Here is a 23920-nt window from a genome sequence, read left to right as displayed (position 1 = left end):
CATTATTTTCAAATTGGTAGTTTTCAATATTTTACATGGTAGTGTATGTATTACTATGTTTAATTTATCATGTTTTTTTTATTGACAGGCTCTGTCTTTCTGCCAACAAAAATCCAACATTGAAAGGTTTTTTATCTGTTTTTATTTCTCATGCCAGAAAATTTATTTAGTATGTGTATATTTGTATTGTGATATTTATCTGTAGATGATACCCTCTTTGTCTACAAAGAAAGTCCTTCTAAATCAATTTGTGCTTTTCATAATTCATTCATTTAAAAAAGAATAGTGCTAGTAATACAAATTAAGTTTTTCTTTTCTGCTTGAGAATGTTGTCTCTTGGTATATATGTAGGACATAAAACTCCATTCATTTCATTTTCTTGGTATATTTGGAATTCATTATCAAAGAAGATTATGAGATATTTAAAAGAATAAATCATAAAATTATCTAAAAACCACTTGTTTTCTTTTCATCAGTATTCAGTTATTGCTGTTTTGTGGCAGAGTAAGTATATTTTATAGGGTAGATAATCAACAAGATTTAACTGGTACTGTGGCAAAAATAGAGAGCTTTTATTAATGTGTATCAACCTACACCCAAATGTCATTTTGTATTGGCAGAGATAGATTCCTATCTTAAGGAAACACACAGATAACCATATTTTGCAGTCGCTTGTTATCGACAAGAATATGGCTTATAAAGATGATTTACCTTTCAATCTTATAGTTTATATTATTGTAAATTTCACATACATAATAACACTGGCTTTTTTATCCTGAATCAATACTAGAAGTTAGCTTGCTAGGCAAAGTAACATCATGTCCAAACCACACCCCCATTCGTCATACTTTCTCGGAGTTGTGGTAACATAAGTGGGAAAAAAATTACGTATTCATAGCTAAATATTGGCCAATCAAAATTGGCCCTACTGTATTGGTAGCAAATTTAAGGCAATAAAAATAAATCACTCGTTATGACGCCTCGTTTGCGAACCTAAACATATTTTGATGAATATGTAGGCTACTGTACAGAATTGAGTAAGATTTTCGCTAAAAGAATTGAAGCTGAGAAAAAATCTTACTCTGGAATATTTAGAAAGAATGTGTTCTTATCTCTTTAAACAGGCGGCGGCAAAGCCGTGTTGTGCTGTTCTACCCATCTGATTGTCAGATTTAAATGCCACCAATTAGAGCAATTAGGTGCAGAAGAGTAGGCGGTAAAAACTGTTGCAATTTGGGTATCATGTATCGTACGTTGAGGCAATGAAGAAACTTTGAAATGTTGAACTCTTTTTTTTTAATAACATAACAAAACAAACACAATGAGTCAAATTATTTTTGAATTTCCACAAACATGAAGGCACTAGGCACTTCCTTGCGGATTGTTTCAATACTATGATATGAGAAATTCAACTATATCCTGGATTTTCCACAAGGCACTGGGAGGTGCTGAATTCTTTTTTTTTTATAGAAAAAAATTCAACAATAAAACAAACAAAATATAAACTGCATTAACATTAATTCGATGTGAATTATGATTTATAATTAATACTCTAACTTAAAGTATAATTGCTGAGGAATGACTGTGATGAGATGCCATCAAAATTTTCTTGGATCTTCCCTTAAAAAGACATTCATTGGACAACATGTGTACACTTCTAAAAAATGACTTGGGAATGATAGCTTTCCTCCTTATGAGGTTGCATTCTTTATTACCAGATTTCCATTCAAAATCACACGGATTTCTCTCTTGTACTTCTGACAAATCATCAATGTTTAATGTGGAATAAATTCCTTTACAAAGATTAAACCTAAATGTAATTTGAGTTCGATACATTTTAATGGGAACTTTGCTATATCTTTTAGATTTTTCATTTGATTCCTTTGCTTGGATTAATGCACAAACAGTTCCAATAATCTGGCCATCTTGTTCAACATCTAAAATTTGTAAGTCATAGTTGTAGAAAGACACAAAACGTCGACCCCATTCAGCTCGAAGATGAATGGTTTCCATCATATATGGCTCTATATCAAAAGTCATTTGCAAAACAGATATAATGTCTGATGCAGCGCTAACATTTTTCGCAACTGATAAAGTCTTTCCCCCAGCACTGACATCTACTGGTAGAATACTTCTGTAAGCCAAGTCATATTCATCTTCCATTGAGACCTGTGAATCAGTAATTTCCTCTTGTTGTATACTATAACATCTTGAAGAATAAGTAACAGTCTTAGCTAAATTAGTATGAACATGAACGCCTTCTGAACTTTTTGAAGTCACACTACTATTACTGTTACTTGGAGAAAAGAATGATCTTTCGGAACAAATTCTGGGACTTGGTGATGAGAAAACATAATTACTGACAGGAGGTTTCTCTGATAATAATGAAGTACTGTACTCATTTGATGTCTCTATATTTTCATGTAAATACTTTCCTGATGCACTAGCTCTCGGAGAAGAAACAGAGAAGTTGTTTGATTGCTCTGAAGTCCTTACACTCATTCCTCCACCATTTTTGTCTTGTAATGGTTGTCTAACTACTTTAGGGCATACACAGTCACATGAAATTTGGTTACAGTTATCACACATTCTGTATTCTTTTGCTTTCTCAAGCTCAATACTCACAATAGATTCTGAATCACCAACAAACTCCAAACCTCCTGAATTTAATGGACTACTAATAGGCATATTATGGCAACACACAGCAACTCCATCAGAATTATTTTCTTCACAGTCCATACAAGAACACTGAGAAGACTGGCATTCTGAACAAGACTTGGACTTAGAATTCGGTGAAGAAGACACACTGTCATATGTATTTATAGTTTTTAACACTGTCAATGACAAATCACTGCCTATGACTGTTTCTTGTTTAAAATCAATTCCTGATGAACGTTGGAGATTTTTAAGGTGAGGAATTTGGACTTGGAAAGCTACTAGAGAAATGCCTGTATTTAATATGACAGTTCCATTTAGTTTAAGTTGCACATTTGGTGAGAAGGCGGGATAGGGTGGGTTCATATCATATTTACTGTAAACACAAAAATCATGTAATAGGCACTTTCTTTCAACTTTTGATTGTCCACTGTCATTTGCTGCAGGCTTACTTTGCTCATTCTGACAATCAGAGCATCTGCCTAAGCAAGGTATAGAAGTAATGGTAACATAACAGAAACAAGAGTCTTCTCCCGGTGATGGTATACTCTGACCATATACAAATACTTTCTGATCATCTTCTGGCCATTCACAAAATGCTAAAAACAATTCTTTAAATATGTCATCACCACCAAATAGTTTAACCTCCGACACCAGTTGCAATGGCTTATTTGGAACAAAAAGCCACCACTGAAGTCTATAGTCATAAATTGGCAGCACATGATCATTCGTCTGCTCACCACCAACTTGAAGGGAGTAGGAAACGACGAATTTTCCACACTTTGAAAACCCAAGAAAAACATGCCCATTCTCCAAAACTGTGTGGGAAACAAGCCTTTTTAATTGATAACACATACGACCCGGTATTTTTTCAAATAATACAGGGTTCGGTTGCTTCTTGTGCATTTTCCAACATCCCGTTTTCTCTCGAACAAGTAATCGTCTTACAATATTTCTTTCTTTCGTCGCCATGTTGGTTGTTTGTGTTCGCGCGCACCTGCCAGTGTTACCAGATCAACTCTAAAATTATCACAAATACGTAACCTGAGTTGCCAGATGAAACGGCATCCAAGATTCTTTTAGAGGTTGAAATATAAAAATGTTACATTCAATCTTTTATGTTTTCATTTTTGCTAGTACAATCAGGCACTTATAGCCTAATACCTAATCTGTTGGCAGTATCTGGCAAATTTCCAAATGCCTTTAGATAATCTGCAACAGTGCAGACATTCTACTCAGGGTATTCGGTCAACTTGGTGACATGTCAACTCGGCGACAAATTTTTGTTGGTTAACTCGGTGACAAAATATCCCCTAAAGACATTACTTTACATTGTATTGCAGGCCCTTACGCCAGGTCCTGATAATGGTACTATTAAAATAATATATTATACTAAGGTACACTCTGTAGGCTCAATTCCTTATAAGAGAATTAAAGCTGGTTCGCAATTTTCAGGGTTAATTTGGATCTTGAATTATGTATAAAATATAGTCTTAAGAACTACTAGAACTGCACAACAACCGAATAATCCCTTCATATACACTTCAAACTACAAATTTCACTTCCATTTTCTCAACCGGTATACATCTTTCTTTTTTTTTTTAGATATGGCTGAGTATCAAGAAATGACTATCGTCAAATGCGGGTAAATTTGTCCACACATTGATTTGAGATTGATTAATTTGCAGTGTTAGATGGTGATGAGAACATAGTCACATGAAAGCACTGGACTGGGTCTTTAGCTGAAATAGCTGAAATATAAGAGTCAACGTTCTTCTGATATATAAATATTCATCTAATGATAAATCCTGTATTGTGAAACAAAATCTTTTCATGTATCTATAAGAAAAAAAGAAGTATTAATATGAATAGTCATTGTAGAAAATTCAACAGAAAAGAAGTCAGAAATTTTAAGGCTATTGAGTGTTAAGCCTACCATGGACTAGGATATTACTGAAATTTGTATTTTTCCTGTAAGCTGTAACAAGTCTCTTGCTGTAGGCTTTAGGGGATATTAGTCTTGAAAATTCTGGTAGTGGCGTCTGATGATATGAGAGGCATTAGTGGCAGTATGGTTGTAGGTGGTAACGAAGGGTAGGCTATTATCTGGTTGGTCCATCCAATAACTCGCGTTGTAATCCGCTTTGCTTTGGCTTGATATTGGGCATGGCCTAGGTTGTGTCTTTTCAATTGGCATAATCAACAAGTCTTCAATGAAATGGTCGGGTTGGTTAAAGTGATTGGAAATTGGTCTGTTTTGCCACGTACTATAATTATCGTAACGATGGCCGTTAAAACGAGTTCGCAGCGAGTTCTTTGTTTCTCCAATATAGCCTTACTGTATTTCGCATTTTTTTTTACATAAAATGAGGTAAATGAGATTTTGCTCTCCGCATGAAATTTGGTTTTTCCAGTTTTATTGTTTTTAAAGAAATAAGAAATAGGTACATGTTCGCAGGTCTGACACGCTGTACCAACACATGGTTTTGAGGAGGAGGGTTATATTTCTTCTGAAGTTTTAATAACGTGGCGTTTATAATTTGGCGTAGAAATTGTTTTGAGTAGGCCTAGCCCCTAGGCTTTACCCTGAAAAAGTTTAATGGTCGTCACCAGGATCTAATTGTTCGCTATGACACTACAGTGTGAAAGTTGTTGACGGATGTTTTCCTTGTTGGGTGTAGACCACCATTTGATACTACATCTCTCGAGAGCACCACTTTTATTAAGTTTCATTTCCGGGATGTTGTCTACCGATTTTTTTTCACCCGATTTTATCCTGTTCATAGATTTTCTGACTGGCTTTGAGACTTTGGTATACTCGGCTTTTAAAATTATTGAGGGAACAAAAACACAAATTAAAATTATAGTAATAAAACCTTTTATTTTTACTGATCACAGAAAGGCATCAAATCTGTGTTTAATTACTTACAGTAAACATACTGTTACAAAGAACACATAATATCATTTATCTAATATTGACAGATTACTTTCTCTTCTGTTCTGTTATCGATTTAACAGATGATCTCAAACTGACAAGGTGTTGATATTATTTTGCTAGTCTTTTGATTAAAATTGAATTTTTAACGAACATGTTGTATATAAAATCATTACTAAAATACACAAAACTATAAAAAGGAAATATACAAATTACAAATGTATTATTATGCAATAAATATACAAAGAAAAGCAGTTGTATTGAATTGGCAAGTAATAAGAAAATAAAATTCCTTTAATAAAATGCCATATAGCACCATTTGTAGAGTATTTATAAATGCTTTTAAAATGAATCACAATTTAAAAAGAGAAACCTATTTATAAGAAAGTGGAAATAAGTACACAAGTCATATAATACTTAATAAAACTAATATGTATATAGTTTCTAACAAAAACATCTAATATAACAGGCTACTTTCTTAGTTGTCATAAAGTTTATTGGTTATATTGTATTTATAATTCTTTCTTAGAAACCTAGGACAGACCAATACTTATAATAGCCAGAAAGTAGACCATGTTACTAACTACAATATTCACGACTTTAATCACATACACAATTTACTGTAAATACTGTACATGTCTGCTATAACTAATTAAAATCTACTCCAATTCAAAAACAAATACAAGTAAAACATGTTACACTTTCTTTCAGTTATTTTAGTCTTAAAGTTGAAAATATGATAATTTTGCAATGAAAGAACACAAACAAGTACAAAGAACAGGAAACAACCATACGTTTAAACAGACCTACATTCAAATCATAATGTTGGATAACATAATTACTGAAATCTTCTGCAATCTTTTCTAGATCTCCAAGAAAATTAATTCAATGTAGGCCGCCTCAGTTATATGTCGCTTCACTATCTGTTTGCTTAAAAACTAGTTGATGAGCAAAGACAATTATTATGCAAGTTTTACTTCAGTCTAAAAATAAACATTTTTGTCCTTTGTCAAAATTATGCACATTTTCTAGCTAAAAGTAAAGATGAACTATATAAGTTGAAATTAATTACAAGGACGGACATTGTATCCACCAAGAACTTCATTATCTTTCCCTATATTTAATGGACCTTTCTTTAATATGTTAATATCACTAATACACCCATTATAATTAGATTTATAATCTCCATCTGTCATTTCCGTTATTTTTGGTACACCACCTGAAATATAAACATCATATTTAGTATTAATGTGAAATTTTGGGGAATGTCTATGCATTATGAGGATACCTGTTATTTTAATTTGGAAATGAGGGATATTGATTATGTTAAATTGCTAATCATACATAAATATTTATGAGTGTTGAAGAAATAGGCTAAATTATGATATTTATACTGTAGTGATATTGATGTTTGAATTGAAAAAGAGTTGAACATATTCAATGTTTGGAATCATCAGGTAAATAAAATTGTAATACATACCTATATAAACATTACCCTGTACATTTAGAACTTGTAATCTACCAGGTGCTGATCCAGTTATAGGTTGTTCATTATCAACAGTTAGATTACCAGTGCGACCCAATCTATAATATATAATATTGATAATAACTCAGTGATACATACAGTTTTATAATACTTTACCTTCCACACTATTGTTCTCCATCATCTATGATTATTTGAAATTTAATTGTGTTCATGACCTTAAATAAGACATCTTTTAGCACTATTTTATAGGATATGACTAATAAATACAAATCATCTGAGAAAAGAGAATTAATCAGGGTCTTGGTGAAAGTCTCCATATAAGCATCATGTATATTCTTACCTAGAAACATGGATCTTGTGTGGATAGCCATCATTGACTGGTATAGTGGACATTATTATACCAGCTCCACTTCCCAACTCATATCTAAAATATACACATTCAATAGTTAGGTTTGTATTTAAGATGATCATTATGTGTAAAAAGGTCAAACCATATCCTAAATGTGTAAACAAATTTAACCAGTGCAGCCTGTAACATACAGGGTGTAAGTTTATTGTCAAAACAACAAAGTGCTTTTTGAAGTCAAGACAGTCAAGGAACCAGGGTTAAATTTGAAGATACCATCTGAATTAGATCAATATCAAATCACAGACCTACAGATTGGTATGTAGACATTTTATTGACTGAGCTCAATATTGAATTAAAAATTCCACAATTATCGTTATATAAACTGTAAAAGCATTGCAAAGCAAAGATGATACAAAATACTTACTTGTATTGAATATAACCATCAGATAATGAAATAGCTAGATAATCAGCACCGCGTAATGTAGAACCAGCATCTTGTCCCTGCCAGAACATTAATCCTTCTGATTCCACTGTAGTAATGGTGAATGAGATGTTTTCTCCAGCTTGTCTGATACGATGTGGTAATAATGATTTACTTAGTTCAATATAACCATCACCAACAAACTCTACAGCATTTCCCAATTGTACAGCTATAATATCAAAAGAATAAAATAAATGTCAGCCAATCATCATATGGCACAAAAATATCACATACTAACAGTTCTCTTGGAGAATAATACTAGTCTCTAAACAATTATTCCATTTTTACTGTTCTCATTTTTTGAATTTGCTTTTAACATATATGTCTTTGGTCAATTGCATGATGTGTTTACATTTAATTATCATACCTACTTGCTTTTGAATTTAATATTTAGAATCTTTTGACAATGTTTTAAAACTGTGATCTACCAGCATTTTCAAAATGTAACGTAAGTATGTTCCAGATATCTGTACAATATTTTTCATTGCGATTTAAGTAATATTTCACTCTATCAAGCTTAAACCAATATAACACCTTGATTACCATAATTTAGTATTTCCATTAATTTCTGACACATTGTATAGAAGCACACAGAAATATTTATACAAGTTTGTGATAATTACCTGATTCACAATTAAGTCCCATATAACCTAATGGACAATCACATTTAAATCCTGACACAGTGACGCGACATATTCCATTATTTCTACAGGGTTGTGATGTTATACAGATGTTAATTTCTGTTTGACAGTTGGTACCTAGAGAATATAATAATCATATTGTTAAATACAGATAGCTTAATACTTTACAGAACTATTGTGGCAATCTTGCAGAATATGTTGAGGGGAGATATTTCTTGCCTAATAGTAACTTATAGGTAAATTAGTGAGAGGACCATAAAAAGTAAAACAACAATCTATAATCTACTATTGAGATGTAAAAGGCACTATCACTGAAATCATTATGGTATTGTAATCCACTTACAGAGCTGATGAATACTAAATCTAATTTATAATTTAAGTACATTAAAGTAATGCATGAAGATTATTAATAGTACTATACCTGTAAATTGTGGTGGACATTGACAAGTATAGTCTGATGTTCCTCTATCATAACAAATACCATTGTTTAAACATGGTTTACGATCACATAAACTTCTATCACCACAATCTCGTACAGCAGAACTTTCTATAGCATCTTTTATTAAATCTATCACTTCATTGTTGATTTTAAGCTAGAAATAGAATTAGAAGATAGCTTGCACGGCAAGGTAACATACGCCAACTGGCAGCTGTCAGAAATGATAAAACAGTCTTTAGTAACTAAAGTATGAATTTTCTCATATTGAAGAAATTTTATTAGTTTGAATTCAATATATATATATATATGCCAGTTATTTATGCTGAGTAATTCCACAAAATTTTTAAAAATCAATATCAATAACCCAAATAAAAAAACAATTAAATCACACAGCTCTAATCAACGGCAAAAAAAAACTTTTGAAGCGTGTTTACAAAGTCAATGGCAATAACTCAAAAAAACGTTGATCAAAAATTTCCCAAGTTAGAACTTGTCCAAGATCTTATCAATGCCAATGATCACACCAAGTTTCATTGGAATCGGTTGAAAACTGTAGCTTCAATGCTGCTCACAAACTATTTTTAACAAATTTTGATGCGTTTTAACAGAGTCAATGGCAATAACTCAAAAATCTGTTCATCAAAAATATGTCAAATTCGAACTTGACCTAGATCTTATCAATCTAAAGCATCACACCAAGTTTTATCAAAATCAGATAAAAACTGTAGTCTCTATAGTGCTCACAAGAAATGTTGACGACAATATACGACCACATATTCCTGTGGGCGTATAAAAATATAAGATAAATATGAGAAAAAATTTACAAAAAAAACTGCTTGATGACAAGTCAGAAAGATGAAATAAGAAAAAAAAATTTCTCACCTCAGCAATACAGCCAACAAATCCTGACAGAGTTCCAACACTAGAAGATATAGAATCTTGGGGATCGACACCACCCAAATATAGCGGACGTTTCAAATTCAACCCAATTGTCTTGCCAGCAGACGTTACTAAAAACAAAACAAAAAAGTCAGCATTTAGATTAAATTTTATTCGTCAATTCCAATATGAAACAGTTTTATTTTGAACAGGTTATTTACAATTAAACATTATTACCTTCCCTTTCTTATTACAGAATTTTTTAAAATTAAGAATGATAAAAGTTTGAATAGAATATCTTGTATCTAAAAGACGACATAATGTTAATGTTAGATTCAAGCTTGTTTACATGCTGTGTTAAAACAATTGTTAAATTAGAACAAGAAACTGAAACAATGAAGACAAATAAGGACAGAAATAATAACATCTAATCATTCCTTCTTTTTTAGATCAAACATAGTTACAATACAACATCTACAGTAGGCCTATAACATGAATTTTTGTTACAAAACAGAAATGTTTTAGTTTATTTGTATCTGTAAGCTGAATTGTCCTATGGAAGGTGATTAGAAATAGTTTCTTGATTCATTTTTTAAGAAAAAAGCATCAATTTTTTTTATATGATGTTGTCTAGGTTGAATAAATATTTTAAATGTATATTCCTGCCAAAACAAATTAAAGAAAATTAGTAAGAAAATAAAAGGGATATAGTTTTCTGATTATGTACCTTACCAACTGATCAGCTATTTTAAATACATTATATAATTAAGATATGATGCCTTGATCACTTACAATTCATTTCCAGGCAACTATTAACCTTCTCATTGCAGATATTACTGCTATTATTAGGCCTGTGAGTATGTCAAGTGATAATATTCATATTTGATGCAGTATGTTTTTTGTTTAAAAAAACATTGATGCCTGTTTCCGATTAGAGTACAAATTGGAATAATGTGACAACAATTAATGAAACACTCCAAATAAACAAAGTACACTTTTAACAACACATCAATAATTAAACAAAAACCTCAAAATTAGAAACAACACTATTTATTTCTTTTTATATACAGTTATACACTTTTGTGTATAAAGTTTAAGTAAGTAGGCTGTTTATAATGTTTTGTTTATGAAAAAGATTTTTGTGAAAAACTGGAAAAACTTACCTATAGAATACAATTAGATGTGGCGCTGATCAGAATAGTAGTGTCTTAAGACAGTGTTGTGTTCAAAATAGCAATGTGTTAAGACAATATTGTGTTGAAAATAGCAGTGTGTTAAGACAGTGTTGTATTAGGACTGTGTTGTATTAAGACAGTGTTGTGTTAAGGCAGTAAAGTGTTAAGGCAGTGAGAAGCTTGTGGTTTTAAATCAAATAAAGATGATCTGATTTGTATTAATATCACATTTACAACTATCAAAACAGAAAAACATCAAAACACAGCAGCCAAAACACGAATCAATCAAAAGTAAAATTATAACTAAATCAACAAAATGGTGGGGACATGAAGCTTGGCTGACAAGAAAGAGAAAATAAAGCAGCATATATGGAAATTGGCAATAAATAAATAAAAATAATAGAACAATGATTTGAAGGTACCTCTATAGATATCTCCTCTATCTCGTCGTGAATATAAATAATCGTAGTTCACCTCTTGACGTTCTGGTTTTCGAGAGAGAAAAATAGTTTTATAAATAATCAGTCCAAAACTCAAAAATGCAGAATTATTTATAAATAGATAAACTGATTCAATAAATCCAAATTACTTTCAAAATTATTCTTTTCGGATCCTAATAACACTTGAACAATTATATTAATATAAATATCATCTTTAGATAAACAATTTCAGATCTTGGGACACATTATATTCAATGTTTAACAATAAAAATTTCAACCAAGTTTCTTCATTTTTTCATAAACCATAGGTAGATCAACCACCAAATGAACAACAATAGTCTATAAACAACTCTTACAACATGATGAACAACTCTATTATTCTTCATGGATAAATCATCTGCACATTCTGATTAACACATTGATTTAGATGTAGGTTATCAAGGTTATTTTTGAAATGCTGTATATACAGTTCAAATGTTTATCAAAGCATGCCAGATTTTGTCATAATTCCTTCTACCCAATCAAAGGCATTTTAAAAGTGGTCAGATAATACTATTCTTATCAGAAGTGAAGATGCAGAGTGTTGTTGGTGTGAGACAATGCCTCTTATCATATAATTCTCATATTTATTTTCCCATCATATCATCTTACAAATCACATTAAATATTTTCTCTTTCTTTTATCATGTCATGAATTTGAGGAGCTCAAGGATTTACAAAATACTCAACAACTAACTATTGATATCTCAAAGGATTCACTATGATATTCTCCAAAGGGTCACATTTGCGTAGGGTCATTATGAATGTCTGAAAGGTTCACAAAACGTGCCACAAGGTTCACTATGAAAACAAGGGGTTCATTTTGGTGTCAAAAAGGTCTACAATACTACAATGTATATTATGCAAAAAGATTCAAAAATACAAGAACAAGGATAGGAATTCATTATTTTAAAATACTATAATTGAAACTTGAAAGTGGACTATATATTAAAATACCTAAATATTCCAAATACTCAAACCAGTGAAAACAATGGAAGTATTCTATACCCTGCACCATTCTAAATTTGTAATTTCTATATTCTAATTCCTTAATTTATAGATTTATCAAGCTTCTAAGTTTGGTCCAAATTCTTATTTTTTGTACATTTATTATGACTTTTTAATATTGATATGATTTGTTGTTTTCTAATACTTTCTAAATCCAAAATTGAAACACATTTAAAAAAATCTGATAAATCTGTAAATTATAGAACAATAAGAAAATCTATCATTAACTTCTATATCTATATTTCACATTTACTGTCATATTACAAGTACATTTTACTTTCAATTATACCAAATAAAACTGTCCAAAATATAAACTGAGTTTTGCTTTGCCAATTTAATACATAATCATTAATAAATTACCATAACTGATGTACTAGAAATATGAAAGTAGATTCCAAAGCCGATCCTAAGAGTTAGCATTTCTAGATTTTATACTTCCAATGCTTGTACTGAACATTTCTTTTTAAAAGTTATTATCAATTCATTCAAAATATAAGAAAATAACATAAATAAAGTAACTCTCTCACCATTGACTGGTTCCTCATTATTGACCATTAATGTACCATCTCGACCTTCTCTCTCAGCTACTACACTAGTCCATTCACCTAACTGTACTGGTCGACGACTTCTTAATTTGGCAATTCCTAAAAATCATTATAATATTGTAATATTATCTATCTGATGTAGGTCTTCAGACAATTTCAAATTATGGTAAACTTACAATGAAAATTGGAATGAAATCTGAATATGTATTGTTTACAAGAGACCATTTTTTATGGATGTCAAAGAAATAAATATAAAAATTGAGGCTGTCAAACACAAAATCCTTTTAATCCATCAAGAAAATGAATGACTGTTTGATGCAATGCAAATATAAACCTTGAGTGTTTGTGTGCCTGAGAGTATAATTTACTATACCTGAACCAGTATCATATTTATATTCTATATGTCCATCTTTAATCAAGATGGCTACAAAATCGCCACGACCATCTTGTTGTTGAGCATTATATAAAATAATACCATCATCCAAAGAATTAGCTTTAAACATAATTTTAGCGTTCATCTGAAGAAGGCCCTTTTTAATTGTTGGATAAGAGATGAAAGATGTCTTGTTGAATGCTGGATCAATGATGGTGACTGCTGTGAATATAAAATGGTGGGAAATGTGCAGCATTCTCATTTAAATATTTCGGTGAAATTTACAAATGAATCTATTGACAGAAGTATTTGCTATATATGTACCTACCACATTACAACACTTTGGAATAAATAAAGAAGTCTTACACAGTTTTAACCTTTCATGAAACTTGAAGATTTAGAAACAATACAAAATTTTGCAAATCTCAACAAAATGAAAAAGAAAATGTTAATTTAGAAAAGCATACCTTGTCTACATCCTAGACCTGTTTGTCCCATTGGACAGACACATTGGAAGCCTCCAGTTGATAAGTCAACACATCTTCCTGTTGCACCACAAGCTCCTAAAGAGAGACAATAAAAATCATAATATCTCTGTGTTGCCAAAATCTATGTAGATTCCAAAACAAGAATGTCAGTGTAGCATATCTGGAGTGGCTTTGGGTATTTCAGACTCTGAAATTCACAGATGGGAAAATGCCTTGCTTTTCTTGTGAGACCCATCATAGTGGAAATCATATTTTTTGCTTCCACAACCAAATCTAGTGAGCACACTGAAACTGGTGCATTCATAAACTATCTCCAACAGGATACTTACCTACATAACAACTTTCACCAGCTACCTCACATCTAAAACCAGCATAGCCTCGGGCACATACACATCGGTAACCAAATTGGTTATTTTCTGGTATACAGGAACCACGATTTAAACAAGGTCTATCTTGACAGACATTATAGGATTCAATACCATAGATCTCTATAGCATCACCTCCCAGATTTAATGGTAAACCTTGTAGTTGAACCTGACTTACAGCTCCTGATATAGTAAATATATAATTAATTTATCACTTGAAATAACAACCTTTTTTGTCCCTTCAAATCGAACTATGTATATTCTTTAACATATAAATTTGATTGAAGATGGTCTACAAAATAGATCCATATATAATAATATATAGAAAAAATTATAATATGGTAACCATACCTACAAATCCAGAAGAATATCCTGCACTTGGTGCTATAGCTTGGTAATTTGGTACACCACCAAGATACATATTATCTGATAAACTTAACCCTTGGAACTGTCCTGGAGCAATAGAACTATAAGCTGGCTGATCATTCACAATCAGAGTTCCTGAAAATTAAAAGTGAAATCTATGTTTAAAGAAGGGCAAAAAAAACTGTTTTAGAAGGACGATCTTACCTTCAGTTTTGAAAATTGATCTTGGCAGTTTAGGGTTTATGTGTTTATAATTTATAAATACAATGGTAAATCAAGTATTAATTTTCTCATATATGGCCATAATTGTTTGACCTTATATATTTTGACAACCATGCATCAATATTTCTTGGGAAATAATATACGATAGAAATGGCATCTTGGTCACAAAATTCAAAAATCAAACCATTTTATCCTTACCATTCTTCTGATGTCTCTTCAATTGAACAGTGTGCCATTTATTCATTTCTAGTGGTTCTTGACCTCGGATTATAGCTGGACCAGCACCAACGTCAAATCGGAATTCTGGATAGGCACTATTTAATCCGAAACACATAAAGTCACCATTTTCATTGGCCTGTTGTCCATTATATAATAACATACCATCAGTAGCTTCAGGTCGGAATGATAACACTACATCAAAGTCTAAATATGCTGATTGGAGTGGAGCATAACTAATGTAGGAATTTGGATTCTGAGCAAAATATGGTACCAACGCTGAAAAAGAAAGGGAAATCAGTAAGATTCCAACAGAAATTATAAACCAAACAATATATATATCTGTAGACTTAAATATATTGGATACAAAATTGAATTTTATTTTTTTTAACTTACCACCAACAACTAATCTAATGGGGAATCTTACAGAACCATATCTATTGGCAGCATTACAGTAATAAGTTCCAGAATCTTCTTCACGAACTCGTTCAATTTCTAAATTACTGTCAATGATACGATGTTCACTGAAAAATAGTACCAAGATATAATCAATATATGTTAATAGGAAAAAACCAGCCTTGGAATTGTAAAACAAAAAATAATTAATATATCAAACAAACACTCTCTCAAAAAATAAAATCAAGTTGACTTACAGTATGTGTGACATAAGAAATTCAAAATTATCAGCCTGTACAGCAGAAAAAAACATTTAGTTAAATTTATAATGGAATAGACCAAAAAATATGTCAATAATACCTTGGTAAATCACCGTTTTGTTTGGACCATGTAACAACTGGTTGTGGATAGCCTCGTGTTTCACATGATAATGTTGTACTACTACCTAATGGTGCTGTTTTCATATCTCTTGGTGCAAACACAGTTGGTTGAGCTGTAAAATACATGATTCTATGTTAACTGATATTTTACATAAACATTGGATAAATAAGATAGAAAGGTTTGACCAAGTTATTCTCTAAGTCTGCTTGATGTTCTCAAGTTGCTGAGTTAATTATTCAGTTGGACATTGTCAAGTTTCTGGAGTAAATGATATTACAATAGTAATATGTGTATATAATATACAAGTCTCTATCTATACTGACCTCTAACAAAGAGTTGAACCTGTGATTGAACTGAACCAGCTTGATTAGTAGCTGTACATGTGTAGGTACCAGCATCTTCAGGTTTAACTTGTGGTATAGTTAAAACTCCTTCACCAATTACAGCAGTATTTGGTAGTGGACCTTCTAATTTAGACCATGTAACAGTTGGTGGTGGTGTTCCTAAATATAGTGTTAACAAATAGTATCAGACTTTCTTTTGAAATAGTTTTACCATTTAATAGTTAAATATTATTTGAGAAATATTTTGTGGTACTTGTTTTCAAAATGAACAGTAAAGCTAAGAAATTTAGAACCTGTAGGCCTACCAATGAATCAAATTTCATTTGATATTTTCATTTCACAATGTTTATATTGTGATGTCATCTTGACAACTATAGGATCAATTCCGTTGATTAATGGTATATTCAGAGGATGGCAAAATTGAATATTGTGATGTCATAGTGGCTGCCATGCCATAGCAACGATTGTGATGAACAGTCTCTTTCACAAGCAAAATTACTTACAAACCCAATAAATCCAATTAAGTTAATTAAGTATGACTTACCAGTAACAATACATTCAAATTCTACTCGATCACCAATATCAACTGTTTGTACTCCTTTATTTAATGACGAACCAATTCCAGGGGCAGCTATATGAAACAAAATCAAACACAGTTTAAACCTAATCTAAGATTCTTCATCTTCGTTGGATTTCGCTGTCTACTGATCAATATCATTATTGTTGTAATTACAATATTTCAGATATCAATTTTGCATGCTCTTAATGACAGTGCCAGTATCTAACCAATCAATATAGAAGATGAAGATGCAAGAACTTACATGAAACTCTGACGTAGGTAAAATCTCGTTCAGTACCACCCTCATTGAAAGCAGTACATACATATCTACCTTCATCATTAGATTGAAGATTATACAAACTGAAATAAAAACACATACAGATATTTTCCTTGAGGATAGAAATATTTCATATTTAGAAATCATTACCTCCAGAATTAAATACAATAAAAGCCCAGTCTAACTATTCTAAAACCATATGTTCTTTGATATCTTTATTACTTACGTGAGGACTCCATTTCTGATAGTATGTTGTGGGGGAAGTTCACCGCCATCTTTAGTCCATCTTATCTCTGGTGGTGGACTACCGGTAGCTGTACATCGTAATTCTACACTTTGTCCAACCTGTCTAGATATATCTCGTACATCAACAGATACTGCTGGTTTTACTAAAATAAATTGTAATAATTGTAACATGTAAGATGGATACTGATTAGTCAAGTTCAATCAATTACATTTATAAGCAATAAACAAAGATTTAGCCTTTAATATCGTGAAATACTTTTGCATTTCAACAAAAGATTAAAGCAATTGTTTTTCAATGAAACTCCAATATTGCAAGAAAAAGTTCAATTCTGCCTCATTCAACATCTAAATAAACATTGATAGCTACTAACCTGATAAAGCAACATCTGCATATCCTTCACTACTACCAGCAGAACTGGTAGCAATACATCTATACCGACCAGCATCAGCTGGTGTAACTTGACGAATCTCTAATACACCATTTCTTTCTACAGCAGCAGGTGAAATGATGCCATTGACTTTCTGCCATTCATAGGTAAATGGTCCAACACCTTGTGCTCTACATCTTAAAAATACTTCATCACCTGGTAGTACTTTAATATTACTTGGACTGATGTTTAATCTTGGAATGGCTGAAAAAAATTAATAATCATTAATCAGAACTTTATTCAGCATACTTTCTTAAGGTCATATATATCAGATGTCAGAAATTTCAAATGTAAGGCATAAAAAGTTCATTAATGAATTTGTAAAAAAAAAAACAAAGACGGTAAAAAAAAATATCATTATTTAAATCTATTTCCTCCTTTACAATTATTCAATGTACATCTATATTACTATTGGCTATGAACTTACCAGAAACAATAATATAAACACTATCAGTGTAATCTCCTCGATCAGTTTGTACAACACAGATATATTCTCCATCAAAATTAGCACCTATACGTGGTATATATAACACACCATTACGTACAGAGTGTCCTGGTGGTAACTGAGCTCCACCTGGTCTCCTCCATTTTATAATCTTAGTACGGAAACCTGAAATAGGTGTAACCAAACATTAGCTATCATACATTTTTGAATTTTTCAATGATTTATATCTTTGCTTTCATATATCTGTATCAATTTACATTTAAATACATTCTGATTAAAATAAAAAGAAGCCTTTCAAAAAAACCTTAGTTTATGTTTGTTTTTAATGCATTGTTTATGAATTGAAGATATGAAAATTACATAAACAAGTACATTTTATATCAAATACAAAGGAAAATGTAAATAAAATACCTTCAGCTGAGCAAGTTAACTCAAGAGTTTGACCTTCAACTGCTGTGATTCTTTCAGGACCAGCAATACTAACATAAGCTTCACCTCCTGTTGGTGGTGTTCCAGAATCAGTGACTGAAAAGAGATGATGTGTTACTATAATAATCATAGCACAAGTTCACATTTAACTGGATTGAAAATACATTTTATTTACAAGTAACAGAAAAATATATAAATCTTACCAGTCAAATCAACAGTGTCTTCTGTTTTGCCTCGTTCATTGGTAGCAATACAAATATATCGCCCAGCATCTTGTTTCTGAACATCATCAAAGATAAGAAGGGCGGAGCCGTCTTGTGGTTCATAAGCTTCAGGTAGAATATCACTTCGTCTTGGTGTTTCACTACGCCAGAACACATTAGGTGTAGGTGCTCCCTCTCCAGTACATTCTAACGTAACAGTTTCACCAACAATAACTGACACTCGACGACCAGGTTTAATAGTAATCTTGGGTGGACCTGAAAAATCACAAATTATTTTGATAATATTTGACCACATCTATGTGCTACCACTATATCATACTATAATTTCTTGTTACTTATGCATTATAATTTCAACTCAATTTATTTAAAATGGATTAATTAAATTAGTGAAGAATAACCATATCTGGTGTTGATTATTGATAGTGGATCTGTACAACTATATTAGTAGCTTATCTGTACAGTTGTATTATATTATTTACCTTCAATACGTAAAGAGGCTGTACCAGTAACTGTACCAACTACATTAGTAGCTGTACAGATATATTGACCCTGTTCATCTCCAGTTACTTGTTTAAACATAATCACACCATTACCATCCATTATGTCAGTTGTTGGTGTGAATGCTTCACCATTAGCTCTATTGAAAAATAGAAAAGTTATAAATATAATTTCTCACACAAATTTACATTATATGGGTTCATTCAGATTCATTTTCTAGTAGGTGATGTACAATCTATAAACTAGGATAATTATTGACTTTAAATCCTATTCGTCTAAATTTCAAGATCTATTTTCAATCTAAAATCTTTCATCTTTATATTTCATTGTGACCAAGACATCAAAACATCAAGAGATTTCTATTCAGTCAATATTTACTACTTCTCTTACTCAGCTGGAGATCATTTTGGTAAAGGGCAATGTTAACTCATCACTAAGTCTACACTACATTACATTTTATTACATGCTTCATGCAACATAAACATGAGGACTGAAATCTGATGTATCTGAATGCACAGGTTATTGTTCATAGTTTTAATTTAGCTCTTTAATAAAACAGTTAATGATTTAAGCTCAAGGCAAAATTTTAAAGCCATTCAAATTGTGTTGAAGGGACTGTAAAGACAATTCTAAATTTTGTATGTGTATAGGGGACAATGATAGCATCAATTTGCACCATTCCAATTTTCAATCAGACGTCTCTGGTTCTAACAATTCTAATAAAACTAAAAGTGTTTTATGATGTCACCCTCACAGACGTCTTATGTGATACAAGCAAATTTTTCTGTGACGTCATAAAACACTAGTTTTAGTGGAATTGCAGAAACCACAGATTAAAAAATGGAATGATGGAAATTGATGCTATCAGTGTCCCGTTAAGCATAAAAATTTAGAATTCCTCTTTACAATCCCTTTAACAAAGTTAGATCCTTTATGGTCTTGTTAAAATCTTGAATTTGCAGCATCAGAGGTTATGAAGTTACCAAGTTGTTATTCCTGACAGTCACTATCATGCAGGACTTTAATTTTGAATGTGCACAATCAAATGCTGTTGGGTCAGGAAAAGTTTAATCATCATTTTGATCAACTCACCAAAAATATCTTGTATGTATTTATGGCATATTTTATATGTTAAAATTAAATAAGACATCCATGCTATCACAGCCAAATCAAGATCCATTTTTTTTTTATGAAATAGTATAATTTGAGAGAACAGAACACGATTATTACAACATCAAGAATTAGGTTACGTTAGTGTTAGCAAATAGCTGACACCACCAACCTTGACCAAACCACAGTGGGTGCAGGTGAACCTCCAGAAACACGGCACTGAAACAAGGCACTACCGCCTACAGAAATAGACTGACTCTGTTCTGGATAGACATCAATTGATGGTCTTTCACGTCCTGTAGTTAAAATAGAAGAAGTCTCAAGTTATTTCAGATTTTTGATAAATTTTCAAACTTACCGTGACCATGTGATATTAGGTGCAGGATTTCCACCTGATACACGACATTGAAGTAATCCATTGCCACCAATAGGTAAGGTAATAGATTGTTCTGGGTATATCTCTAGACTAGGCATTTCTCGACCTGATTTAACAGGAACAAACAATATTAAAATAATATGTAACAAAATGATATCTTTTCTAACATTAATAATAAATAAAAAAAAAAAAAAACAGAAATAACATAAATCTGCCATTCAGGCATAAATAAATAAACTAAAACCAAATATTTAAATTTTATAAAAATATTCATACGTTCAACATCAATGATGGCTGAAGCTTGGGCTCTTCCTGCAACATTCTCTACCATACAAACATAAATACCACGGTCTGCCATCATAGCTTGTGTTATTCTTAATATCTCTCCATTAGGCTGAAAAATATATAACATGTCAATTGGTATCATGATTATGCTGTGGGTTTTTTGTGTTTGCCAAAACTTTTTAACAAATGATCAGATGGCATTCTTATTGGGTTCGTATTGTTAGGATACATGACCATGTTCAAATGTTGTTTAATTATAGCCTAACTACGTTTTTACCATCCATTGTGATAACCTACTTCATGGACACCATCAATAGTTGTTATCAACTCTGACACCTGCTGATTGTAGGTTAACAAGAAATTTTCCTTTTCTTTGGCTCTAAGAGAACAATGTTACTTACAACATGGTTATCATTAAGTTCTCCACGAGCTCTAGACCATGTAACTGTTGGTTTAGGTTTACCAGTAGTTAAACATCTTAATGTTCCAGTCATACCAGTACCAATAGTCTGCATGTCAGGGTCAATACGAGCTGTTGGTGCTTCACCTACACAAATCAACGTAATATAACATGAAAGATATGTGATGTCATTTGGTAAAAAATGCTTAACATGCTGTCAAGTCATACAGTATCAAGTATTTAGTTGCCTGGTATAGACACCGGTTATGCTGAAAATTATGGTAAAGATAGCTTGCGATGCAAGGTAACATACGCCCACTAGCAGCTGTCAGAAATAATTTTTCATATTGAAGAAATTATTTATGCTGAATAATTCCACAAAATTTTTTAAAATCAATATCAATAACCCAAATACAACAAACAATTAAATCACACAGCTCTAATCAAGGGCAAAAAACAACTTTTGACACGTGTTTACAAAGTCAAGGGCAATAACTCAAAAAATGTTCATCAAAAATATCTCTTGTTAGAACTTGTCCGAGATCTTATCAATTCCAATGATCAAACCAAGTTTCATCAAAATCGGTTGAAAACTGTAGCTTCTATTGTGCTCACAAACAAATTTTGACGCGTTTTTCATAAGTTAATGGCAATAACTCAAAAACATTTCATCGAAAATGCGTCAAGTTAGAACTTGTCCGAGATCTTATCAATTTCAATGATCACACCAAGTTTCATCAGAATTGGTTGAAAACTGTAGCTTCTATTGTGCTCACGAACAAATTTTGACGCGTTTTTACAAGGACAATAACTCAAAAACGGTTCATCAAAAATGCATCAAGTTAGAAATAGTCCGAGATATTATCAATTCCATTGATCACACCAAGTTTCATCAGAATCTGTTAAAAACTGTAGCGTCAATCCTGCTCACAAACTATTTTTCACAAATTTTGACGCGTTTTAACAAAGTCAAGGGCAATAACTCAAAAACCATTCATCGAAAATGCGTCAAGTTAGAACTTGTCCGAGATCTTATCAATTCAAATGATCACACCAAGTTTCATCAGAATCGGATGAAAACTGTAGCTTCAATCCTGCTCACGAACTATCTTTAACAAATTTCAAGGTTTTAAGTCAAGGGCAATAACTCAAATACCGTTCATCAAAAATATGTCAAATTCGAACTTGACCGAGATCTTATCAATCTAAAGCATCACACCAAGTTTTATCAAAATCAGATGAAAACTGTAGTCTCTATAGTGCTCACAAGAAATGTTGACGGACGGACCGACGGACAGTGCCGACGACAATATATGACCACATATTCATGTGGGCTTATAAAAATGACAAAACTTACGATCAACATCAGGTCTGACATCGACTGTAGCATAGCCTGTACCAATCTTACCACCAGGTGTTGTACCAGTACAGATATATCTACCAGCGTATGATGGTTGTAAGTTGTTGATTGTTAATACACCATTGATATCGGTGGTACCTAAATATATCAACAATAAAAAATATGAACTATCATTACAATAGTAAACTGAGTAAATACTTTTGCGTTATATGTTTTGTTAATATAGAGCAATTCAAAATTGTTTTGCTTCATATGGGTGTATAAATCTATGCTTAAAACTGATGAAAATGACTTCAAACAAACCTGAAGGTAGTCCACCATTCCTACTCCATACCAATAAGACATCGCCATTCTGTGCGTAACACTCCAATGTAACACTAGAACCAATAGTACCGATAACAGTGGCTTTACGTACTATAATTTGTACATCAGGTTCAGCTTAAATAACAACATGGATAAGTGGTAGTGAGCACAATAACATAATAGAGAACAGATGAATCTGAACCATATCTATATAAGGATTTTCTGTACAACAAGGAATGATGATTGACAGGTTTCTTTCAGCTTCATGCTAATAATTAATTATTTACTTATTGTCAATTCATTATCATGACAGCTTATACAGAAATATCTTGTGATAGTTAAATTGGGTTTTTTAAGTCCAATAAATAATATACTTACTTGCTTCACCAGTAACATATACAATAGTTCGTACTTGAGCCATACCAGCTGAATTAGTAGCTTTACAATAATACTCAGATTCATCACTCTTAGTAGCTGACTCAATTCGAAATACTCCATTTACCACAGATACACTACTCTGTACAGGTTGATCATTACCACGGAACCATTCTATTGTTGGTGTAGGACTACCAGTAGCAGTACATGTTAATTCTACTGGTTCACCATATTTCACCTGGGCATATCTTGGGTCAAGTCTTATCACAGGACTTTCTTCACGATCTTCAAACAAACAATGTTCATGATTAAGAGATCACGAAAACAATTTTCATCTTCAATTACAAGATATATTTTAAGGGCAGATATAGGTGATTATTGTC

At 31.9% G+C, this 23920-nt stretch overlaps 3 protein-coding genes across 3 annotated transcripts; all 3 read right to left on the bottom strand.

Annotated features, from left to right (window-relative positions):
* Positions 1–1277: 1277 nt before the first annotated feature.
* LOTGIDRAFT_219013 (hypothetical protein) lies at positions 1278–3625 on the bottom strand. The gene is made up of 2 exons (XM_009062281.1): positions 2938–3625; positions 1278–2607 (listed from the first exon to the last, which is right to left on the bottom strand). The coding sequence occupies exons 1-2, from the start codon at positions 3559–3561 to the stop codon at positions 1558–1560; spliced, it is 1674 nt and encodes a 557-aa protein (XP_009060529.1). The 5' UTR covers positions 3562–3625; the 3' UTR covers positions 1278–1557.
* Positions 3626–5512: 1887 nt separating this feature from the next.
* Positions 5513–18691, bottom strand: LOTGIDRAFT_219009 (hypothetical protein). Its single transcript, XM_009062280.1, has 22 exons — positions 18589–18691; positions 18160–18342; positions 17676–17936; positions 17285–17447; positions 17044–17141; positions 16767–16853; positions 16202–16381; positions 15858–15990; positions 15498–15625; positions 15084–15380; positions 14649–14798; positions 14262–14480; positions 13912–14007; positions 13445–13666; positions 13054–13170; positions 9869–9996; positions 8969–9140; positions 8513–8664; positions 7850–8049; positions 7417–7500; positions 7071–7174; positions 5513–6809 (listed from the first exon to the last, which is right to left on the bottom strand). Exons 8-22 carry the CDS (start codon positions 15959–15961, stop codon positions 6655–6657), a joined length of 2328 nt encoding a protein of 775 aa, XP_009060528.1. The 5' UTR covers positions 15962–15990; positions 16202–16381; positions 16767–16853; positions 17044–17141; positions 17285–17447; positions 17676–17936; positions 18160–18342; positions 18589–18691; the 3' UTR covers positions 5513–6654.
* Positions 18692–18777: 86 nt separating this feature from the next.
* Positions 18778–23784, bottom strand: LOTGIDRAFT_125492 (hypothetical protein; the record flags this gene model as incomplete). The annotated part of the gene is made up of 2 exons (XM_009062279.1): positions 18778–19085; positions 23550–23784. Coding segments are annotated over 2 exons (543 nt in total), but the record flags the coding sequence as incomplete, so codon positions are not given.
* Between the last annotated feature and the right edge of the window lie 136 nt (positions 23785–23920).

This window comes from Lottia gigantea (genome assembly GCF_000327385.1).
Source record: "Lottia gigantea unplaced genomic scaffold LOTGIsca_50, whole genome shotgun sequence".
Lineage (NCBI taxonomy): Eukaryota > Metazoa > Mollusca > Gastropoda > Lottiidae > Lottia > Lottia gigantea.
The sequence above is the reverse complement of the archived record's forward strand: the minus strand, read 5'-3'. Positions and strand labels throughout refer to the sequence as shown.